General features: G+C 34.9%; 1 protein-coding gene across 1 annotated transcript; it reads left to right on the top strand.

Moving 5' to 3' along the window:
* Positions 1–1,014: 1,014 nt before the first annotated feature.
* On the top strand, positions 1,015–10,196 carry LOC132560894 (uncharacterized). Its single transcript, XM_060225597.1, has 6 exons — positions 1,015–1,288; positions 3,496–3,649; positions 4,145–4,311; positions 5,089–5,692; positions 6,943–7,002; positions 9,316–10,196. Exons 1-6 carry the CDS (start codon positions 1,076–1,078, stop codon positions 9,369–9,371), a joined length of 1,254 nt encoding a protein of 417 aa, XP_060081580.1. The 5' UTR covers positions 1,015–1,075; the 3' UTR covers positions 9,372–10,196.
* The last annotated feature ends 512 nt before the right edge of the window (positions 10,197–10,708 follow it).

The raw sequence follows: 10,708 nt of genomic DNA, 5'->3' as shown, positions 1-10,708 counted from the left end.
AGGGTGGGAGAGCAGGCAACACATCTAGATAAACAAAGGCTTATAATGGAGATAATACGTAAACAAACACATAGGCTCATAATAGAAGCAACACATAAATATACACTAAAGCTCATAATGGAGATAAACATACACATACACTAAAGCTCATAATGGAGGGAACACATAAACATACACTAAGACTCATAATGGAGGCAATACATCAACTTACACTTAATTGAATTTCAAGCATTCATTGTGTATGCAATATGTAAATCACAGCAACAGCTATAGACTCATATAAGGAAAAGGGTCTAAATTCAATGGCTACTAAACAACAGTTTTTAATATAGAAATGAATATTAATTAACAACTCACTTTCTTCTCAATTTAATATTTAGGTTTCAATGTTTCTTAAAAGTCAAAATGAGCATATTAACATGTGTTATGATAAATATTTGATAGCCCGAAAAACTAATATCTGAAAATATTTACTTGTAAAACAGTGATTACCTTAAAATTCACAGAAGGACAACGATAGACTGATTACATACTAAAAAGGAAAAAACAAATTAACATTACTATGTTATCAAATTATCTATGCATTTTGATTATTACCATAATCATTATCATGACCTGTTGCCGTCTGATATATATTTAAATCTGGGATCACATAGGTACAATTTCTAATAACTCTCACCAATTTTTTTTATCGTTCCATGTATTATTTTTATTTCCTCTGCATTTTCTCTTTAAAAATCAAATCAAAATCCATTAGCTATTATCGGTGGATACAACTTTCCTATATCCACCAATACACATTTTATAAGGTTTCAAATTCGTAAAAGCAATGAATATTAGTGTTGTGGTTATTACCTGATGAGGTGCATTACTCAAAATTCTGAAACCGAGTCCCCTTGTCTTTCACTTGACAGGCCATCCTCTGAATCCGGAACTTCTTTTACCGATAATTGGACTCCATATTATAATATCTAACCGGAAGTACTCCACACGTTGTCGGTGTAATTCTCTTTTCAGCTACCTTTTGTGATTTTCTATTATGCATGCAAAAAGTTAGGACTTCCACTGTAAAAATATGAGACCAGACGAACATAAAAAGAAGAGGAGCGCCCAATACAAAAAGAAGCATGGCATGAATAAAGATGACCAGTCGAGAGATTCGCGCCAACCAAAATCAAAGAGTAGTGGAAAGGGCAAAGTGAAAGTAGATCAGAAACCAGGCGGGAAACATTCTGAGGGTCACGTTACTGGTGCTACAAAACTTCCACAGTCTTCTTCTGGTAGTGATGTAAGACTTGTTTCTGTAGCATGATTAATATAGCAAAAGATTGTGTTACTAACAACGGTAGAGGCAGCTATTGGCAGCATTGCATACAACGTATGTTTCTATAAAAAAAATCTGCATCTTTTTCTAGTACAGTTCTTCTTCTCTACCTCGTATATGACCGTGTTAATACAAAAACAAAGCCTATGTATATGCAGAGTATGTTTGTGTGTGTTCTGTTTGCTTCACGAGATCATGTTCACAATGACATCATTCACAAAACAGAAACTGTAATGCCAAACATAATCTAGACCTATTATACTCAATTCCATGCTGCTGGAGTGAGTAACCCAGACCATATTATACTCCATTCCATGCTGCTGGAGTGAGTAGACTATATTGTACTCCATTCCATGCTGCTGGAGTGAGTAACCCAGACCATGTTATACTCCATTCCATGCTGCTGGAGTGAGTAACCCAAACCTTATTATACTCCATTCCATGCTGCTGGAGTGAGTAACCGTGACCATATTATACCACTTCAAACCAAAACTAGTTTCCACCACAGAAAATTTGTCAACAACATTAGACTTAGTAATATTGTATATAAATATAAAATGCAAGTTCACTAAAACAGTGTACAATTTAATGATGCACTGTACATCAAACTTGTTTATAGCATTAAGGAAACTTACCAAAAACTTGCTACAATCTTCAGATAACAGGAGTTACTCAATTAACGTACGATTATTTGTTTATCCAAGTTACTCCAATTGCCAATTAATCAAGTCACAAATTACTGCTGTTTTGAGAGTGTAGTTTTTCCTATACTAATAGCACAATTTTGATGCAACAAATTTCCGAGACAGTGAAACAGATCAAGACTGATTGACTTCACATTACTTATAAGTTTCAATAAACGTGACAAAAAGACTTTAATCTAAATATACATGATTTAACAAAACAGAGTTGATCAATGTTTTTCAAGAGATTGACAGTTCTTAGTAAAACCTGCTCATTGATAAAAGTACAAAATGTATGTGTTATTTGTATCATCTGTAACTCAAGGTTTTATGCTATATATTACAATAATTACATGTCATAAAATGTCCCTGATACATATTATCTACTGTCCCTGATATATATCATCTACTGTCCCTGATACATATTATCTACTGTCCTTGATGCATATTATCTACTGTCCCTGATATATATCATCTACTGTCCCTGATATATATCATCTACTGTCCCTGATACATATTATCTACTGTCCTTGATGCATATTATCTACTGTCCCTGATATATATATCATACATATTATCTACTGTCCCTGATACATATCACTGTCCCTGATATATATCATCTACTGTCCCTGATACATATCATCTACTGTCCCTGATACATATCATCTACTGTCCCTGATACATATCATCTACTGTCCCTGATACATATCATCTACTGTCCCTGATATATATCATCTACTGTCCCTGATATATATCATCTACTGTCCCTGATATATATCATCTACTGGCCCTGATACATATCATCTACTCTCCCTGATATATATCATCTACTGGCCCTGATATATATCATCTACTGTCCCTGATACATATCATATTATCATCTACTCCCTGCATATCATCTACTGTCTCTGATACCTGATATATATATCATCTACTGTCCCTGATACATATCATCTACTGTCCCTGATACATATCATCTACTGTCCCTGATATATATCATCTACTGTCCCTGATATATATCTTTTACTGTCCCTGATATATATCATCTACTGTCCTTGATGCATATTATCTACTGTCCCTGATATATATCATCTACTGTCCCTGATATATATCATATATTATCTACTGTGTTCCTGATATATATCATACATATATATCATCTACTGGCCCTGATACATATCATCTTCCCTGATATATATCCTTCATATATATCCAATATATATCATATAGATACAAAATGTGTTCCAGTTTACATATGCTGTCCACACAAAATCCTGTTTTTTTTTTATATATCTTTCATGTATTCTTCTTACATAATCAGTCCAGTAATTGGTCCAGTAAGACCTTCATAATTTGGCTATAAACTCTGTGTTCTTCATGGTATAATTACAGCTGTCAAAAGAGAACAATGTATAGGCACTGGTAGGCATTAATTTACTAAGGAAACATGAAATCTCTGATAAACTGTGAACACTTTTACTTTTACAGACTAGTGACAATGATCAGGACTCTGCACCAGTCCGTCCGGCATTCAGACGTAGAGAAGTTGTCAGCAACTGGACACGATATGAAATACTTCCCTCAGAGACAGAGGCAACACAGAGAAAAGGAGAGGATTTCCTCAACCTTTTAAACACAGCTGGTATGTAGGTTATTTTACACTATCATATGAGCATATCAACTGCTGACTTTGTGGCAAAATTAGTTTATAGTGAATACTCAAATGTTTAAATACATAAATTGGAGTAGAGGGTTAAAGAATTTTCATCATGAATTTTTTGTGATACTGAACAGTTTAGCTGATCTGTTTAGTTTATAGTCGCTTTAGGTTCAGTTGACAGTCGGCGTCATTTAAGTACAAGCCAGGTTTGGGTGGTTGAGGAAAGCTGAAATTCCTGAAGAATATCACCAACATGCAGCCAGTACTTGGCAACTGCATCATACAGACCTAAAACCAGCAACCAAGTGGTGGAGGGCTAGTGATGAAAATGGTCATGATGTGACATACGCCTTAACCGCTAGCTGAACTGCAACATGGTTATGGGATGTAAAAAACATATGAAAGAAGATGTATATATATTCATAATCCTGTTTTTCAACATTAAGTTATATGTTAGTGTTTGGCCCCTGTTCACAGGTGTCACAAGTTCCCAGTTTCGCTTTAAGGAAGAAGAGGCCTGGGATGAAGGGGAGAGTGTGTCCACAGATACTAAATTGTTGGCTGTAGACCTGTCAGATTTGGCTGCCAGTCTCCAGTGTATACCTCTGTACAACCGACTAGGGCTGGAGCAGGATCTCTTTAGTGTATGTGCAAATTTTGATATAACACATCTTTTTAAATCACAGATTTCACTGAATGCCTAAGTCATCATTTCAATATTTAAACATTAGAAACTTACAAGGCCTTATATCTCGATATTTCGTCCTACCCTATGGGGTATTAATATACTAAAAAGATTGATTTGACCTATCAATTACAGTGTGGTTTTCCTTACAATATTTGAAGTATGAAAATGTCAAGATTTAAACTAAAAATCTATGAATAGTGTTGGTACACAGTTTAAGTAATGGTCCAAGGGGAGACAATTCTTATTTTGGGAAGAACTGGACACTGTTGAATCACCAAGGAAAGAATACATATTTCTGGTTGAGCTTGATGCTGATACATGTACAATGGTGTGGTTTCTCACTGATGGGGAGAATTTCATTTTCTTATTTTGATAAAATGCTCAATTACTTTGAATTGTTGCATGCATTGTGACTAGCTTGAGAAATAAACCTATGGATTCTCATCTTACATATAATGTATACTGTATACCTGTATCCAAGTTCATCTTTAAAATCAATGACAGAAACCTGAAGATTTATCATAGCTGAAACATTCCTTATTTAACATTTGAAGTATAAAGTTTGTATTTTTCACTGGAATTATTAAAACTGATCATGATTTTCTGATGAGCTTTATTTTGGTGATACATATATCTAGTTTTCCTTAATTCTTCATTTTTTGTATCCTTGAAAAAAGCAAGAACACTTGAGAATAACATTGAATTTTCATGGTCTATACTTTCCTTTTTCTAGTCTGAGCAGATCCAGGAAATGGAAACAGCTGCCAAAGAGCATACACAGGAATACAAACCAAAATCTTATCCTGTCGACCCTACACACAAGTACAAACCAAAATCTTATCCTGTCGACCCTACACACGAGTACAAACCAAAATCTCTTGTTTCGGACCTAACACAAAAGTACAAACCAGGTTCTCAGGCTGTGGACATTTCAGAACAGAACAAACCAGTTGGAAGTGACAGTGCTATTGACTCCACACTGCCTACAAAGGACAATGATAAAGTAACAAGAGTAGTAGAAACAGGAAAAACAAAGACTGAGCCTGATGAGACAGGTTCAATCAAACAGGAAGCAGGTGAACATTTAATTAAAGCTGAGTCTGACTGTCAGAAATCTGCAGATGATGTGTCAATTTACAATCAACCATCACATAACCTTGGTGCCTCTGGATGTGTGGACAGTGCACCTGTGGTTAGAACACCTGTAATTAATACAAATATATGTGAGAAGACAGGGGAAGTGACTAGTAACAATCTAGATGATGATTTGGACTTTCTTCTGTCACTCGACAATCCTTCAGATGCCACTAGTCTAGGGGAGACAACTCAACAAAATAGTAAGTGTAAACCATAACGTGCCCTACAACATGTCATCCTCTTAAGGGAAGTGTTGTCTCCGCTAAAGGAACAATCAGTGAATTAACTTATTTGAAACCAGTCAATTACTTTGATCTATATCACTCCTTATGAAAGTTACTAGAGTAGATTATTAGATAAGCCAGCATCTCCTGTGTGTTTTATTACTTAACAAGATAAACTTTAGGTACACTAGAAACATCCAAGCCTGAATCCATGATGAGATGAATGAGAATTTTAAGAAGTGAACTAACATATAGATAACACATGTAATATTTTCAGATGTCAAAAACATGTACTTGTAATTCAATTGTGCCAAGACCAGACTTTGCTCAGAAACTGTTTTTTTAATTTGATTCCTGAAAAGAGAAGTTAAATGGCAAATGTTACAACAACATCATTTAATCAGGCAATTTTTTTTAATTTTTTTTTGTAAACGGACAGGAAATGTCCTACCAGACATTTAAAGATGTCAATATTTCTACACAATTTGTTCATATGGGAGAATCTTTTAAGAAAGACATGTACATTTTGAAATATGCTAAAACTTAACTACTTTTTTCTTATTGAATTAAGGATTATTGTGTATATGTGCTGTATCTGCAAAGGGTTACATTGTTTCAGTATAGAATAAGGACTGATTTTTTTTCTTTATCGTTATGCACCCCATCATTTTGTGGGGGAGACAGAGTGTTGTCCACAATCCTCGTGTCCCTTTCTGATTCAATGTCATATTTTGATACAAAACGTTTTGTTTATTTTCAAGTTTTAGTATCATAACATGAAGTTATACTTCCTATCATGATCTGTTTTACGTAGTAACAGGATCCATCTCTTTAATTGGATATTTTCTTGTTTAAAGCCCCAATATTATCATCATTTGATGAGTTCACATCATTCAGAAATCTTCTGAGGAAATTTCCACTGGGGAGGGTTGTTTATGAAATAAAAGCAGACCTACTGACCTTATAAAGTGCCTAGAACGCATTTGTTTGCATAACTGAGCAGGTATTGGAGACATTGTTGTCTATCCTGAAAAGGACATATATGTCTTTACAGTAAATGAGGACGTCTAATGGAATTGTCTGAATGATTTTCAACCTTGCATTCGGCTTTTCTCTCCCATATTTTATTAAAGGTTGCATTCTGACTTCGGGATATTTCTGTTCACCTGAAAAATAGATACAACAATCAGTGTATATAAAGTAAGATTGTTACTTCTGTATTGTAGGTGTGAATGTAACAGTGAAGACCTCACCTGACAAAAAAGCACTTACTTCATCTAACACAGGTAATAATTAAACAGATATTTTAACAAAATACAAACAATAAAACACAAACACTTACACACAAACAACACTCAACACAAACAACACTCAACAAAAACAACACTCAACACAAATAACACTCAACACACAAACAACACTCAACACAAACAACACTCAACACAAATAACACTCAGCACACAAACAACACTCAACACAAACAACACTCAGCACACAAACAACACTCAACACAAACAACATTTAACACAAACAAGACTCAGCACAAACAACACTCAACACAAACAACACTCAGCACGCAAACAACTCAACACAAACAACACTCAGCACACAAACAACACTCAACACAAACAACACTCAACACACAAACAACACTCAACACAAACAACACTCAACACAAAAACAACACAAACAACACTCAGCACAAACAACACTCAACACAAACAACACTCAGCACACAAACAACACTCAACACAAACAACACTCAGTACACAGTTTACACTCAAAACACAAACACACAGCATGCAAACATTCAGCACACAAAGAACACACGAAAACATAAAAACTCAAATCCATAAAAATACAAACACACATAACACAACTTAGCACTTAACACATCAAATAAAGCAGTACACATAACACAACATACATAACACAACATACATAACACAACATACATAACACAACATACATAACACAACAAACATAACACAACATATATAACACAACCTACATAACACAACATACATAACACAACAAACATAACACAACATATATAACACAACCTACATAACACAACATACATAACACAACAAACATAACACAACATATATAACACAACATACATAACACAACCTACATAACACAACCTACATAACACAACATACATAACACAACAAACATAACACAACATATATAACACAACCTACATAACACAACATACATAACACAACAAACATAACACAACATATATAACACAACATACATAACACAACCTACATAACACAACATACATAACACAACAAACATAACACAACATATATAACACAACCTACATAACACAACCTACATAACAAAACATAACACAACATACATAACACAACATACATAACACAACATACATAACACAACAAACATAACACAACATATATAACACAACCTACATAACACAACATACATAACACAACCTACATAACAAAACATAACACAACAAACATAACACAACATATATAACACAACCTACATAACACAACATACATAACGCAACATACATAACACAACCTACATAACACAACATACATAACACAACAAACATAACACAACATATATAACACAACCTACATAACACAACATACATAACACAACATACATAACACAACATACATAACACAACCTACATAACACAACATACATAACACAACAAACATAACACAACATATATAACACAACCTACATAACACAACATACATAACACAACATACAAAACAAAACATACATAACACAACATACATAACACAAGATGCATAACACAATACACAAACAAACAGAGCACAAAGTATTTCACTCATAACACAACATACACAACAACAGATAATACAATACACACAACACATAGTACACAAAACAAAACTCCCATAACACAATACTCTCACACAAAACACTATACATATAACAATAAACAACACATTACACAAAAAACACATTTTACTCAACACATTTTACACAAAAACAATGCTAATTACACAAAACATAATACAATACATACATAGCACAAAACAACACATAACATAATACACATACACACATTACACATAACACATATACATATTACACAAAATAGCAGACAGCACAATACAAAAACATACATTACACATAACACATATACATATTACACAAAATATAACACATTACACAAAATAGCAGACAGCACAATACAAAAACATACATTACACAAAACACAACACCTTACACAAAACAACACAAATTACGCAAAAAACACAAATTACACATAAAAACATAACTACACAAAAAGCAATAAACATAACACAATTCAACTACACACAACGCCATTAAACAAAACACAGCAAGCACAATACACAATATAACACAAAAAACAAAACACACATAGCACATTAACAAAACACACATTAAGCAATACATAATGCACAACACATAACACATACACACACTACATGAAACACACCACACATCAAACATAAACATAACACTTATTAACACATCCATTAATTTGTCTGACACTATCTGAACAGAATATATTCCCTTTTGTATGACTTTTACACAATAATTTTTTTTTATGTCAGGATTGGAGAAAGAAACCGAGAACTTAGAAGACTGGTTAGACAGCGTTTTAGACTGAGAAGAGGAAATTGTACGGTCTCCCATCTCTCGACCACCTGGAATAATTGTCTGTCAGTGCCCTGCGATCTCAATCCTTGTCCTGAGAAGTGTACCCTAGCAAATCTACCTTTGTCCTGAGAACTGTGCCCTTCAAGTCTACCTTAGTCCTGAGAAATGTACCTTAGAAAACTACATTTGTCCTTAGAACTGTGCCCTGGAAAGTCTACCTCTGTCCTGAGATATGTACCCTGGTGAATCTAAATTGACAGGTCTTCCCTTCTCCTGTGATTTGTGCCCCAACAGGCCTGCCATTGTTCTGAGAAGTGTGGCCTACCTTGACAGGGCTGCCATTGCCTGAGAAGTATGCCCTACCCTGACAGGGCTGCCATTGCCTGAGAAGTATGGCCTACCCTGACAGGGCTGCCGTTGCCTGAGAAGTATGGCCTACCCTGACAGGGCTACCGTTGCCTGAGAAGTGTGGCCTTCACTGACAGGGCTGCCATTGCCTGAGAAGTATGGCCTACCCTGACAGGGCTGCCGTTGCCTGAGAAGTATGGCCTACCCTGACAGGGCTGCTGTTGCCTGAGAAGTATGGCCTACCCTGACAGGGCTGCCGTTGCCTGAGAAGTTTAGCCTACCCTGACAGGGCTGCCGTTGCCTGAGAATTGTGCCTTGGCAGGTATGCTTCTTTTTGCCCTAACCAGTGATTATGAGACAACAAACCAGGAATCACAATATTTAAATCCAATACATGTTTTTGTGTTGTTAATTGCATTAAAGGCTAAATGTTAACTTCTAAGCCATGTTGAACAATATTGAAATAAATGAAATGATGACTATGAAATGTTTTAAAGTTATATTTTTGTAGTGAGACAACATCGATTAATATCTGGAAAAAGTGTTCTTTCTTCAGCATAGATTATCTCCCTTACACCACAAAGCCGCTTATCTTCTCAGACAGACCTGTTTAGTTTGCCACTTCAATTTTGATTAAAATCTGGTTTTTTTTTATTCTTTTTTCTGAACTATGGATTTTATTTTTGGATGGAAAACAAGTACAAAATTTATAACACACAGCGAAGATTTATCAGAAATGTAAACTTGTGAAGTCATAGTAGAGATTAAGTGTTTTAAAATGAGGTATATTGTGAAAAATTAATGAGATGCCTTGCTTTGGTAGACTATCTGACCAGGATTATATGCTGGTCATCTTTGAAGTCGGCATCTGAATCAGACAATGTACCGACTTACACTGACAGTATCAGTTTTAGGTTTGGGTAGTACACCCGCATATCCAATATCACTGTCTACTCAGCCAAGGATTTTTGGCTTGGTGTGCTCAACATTGTTGTTTTT

The sequence above is a fragment of the Ylistrum balloti genome, unplaced genomic scaffold (genome assembly GCF_031769215.1).
Source record: "Ylistrum balloti isolate Yb309-2 unplaced genomic scaffold, AGI_CSIRO_Ybal_v1 Utg371130, whole genome shotgun sequence".
NCBI classification, from domain to species: domain Eukaryota; kingdom Metazoa; phylum Mollusca; class Bivalvia; order Pectinida; family Pectinidae; genus Ylistrum; species Ylistrum balloti.
Note: the sequence above shows the minus strand (reverse complement) of the source record. Positions and strands in the feature narration are given on the sequence as shown.

Coding starts and splice junctions, on each gene's coding strand:
- LOC132560894 (XM_060225597.1), top strand. CDS start 1,076: ATGAGACCAGACGAACATAAAAAGAAGAGGAGCGCCCAATACAAAAAG. Junction 3,650..4,144: donor CAACCTTTTAAACACAGCTG/GTATGTAGGTTA, acceptor CCCTGTTCACAG/GTGTCACAAGTTCCCAGTTT. Junction 7,003..9,315: donor ACTTACTTCATCTAACACAG/GTAATAATTAAA, acceptor TTTTTATGTCAG/GATTGGAGAAAGAAACCGAG.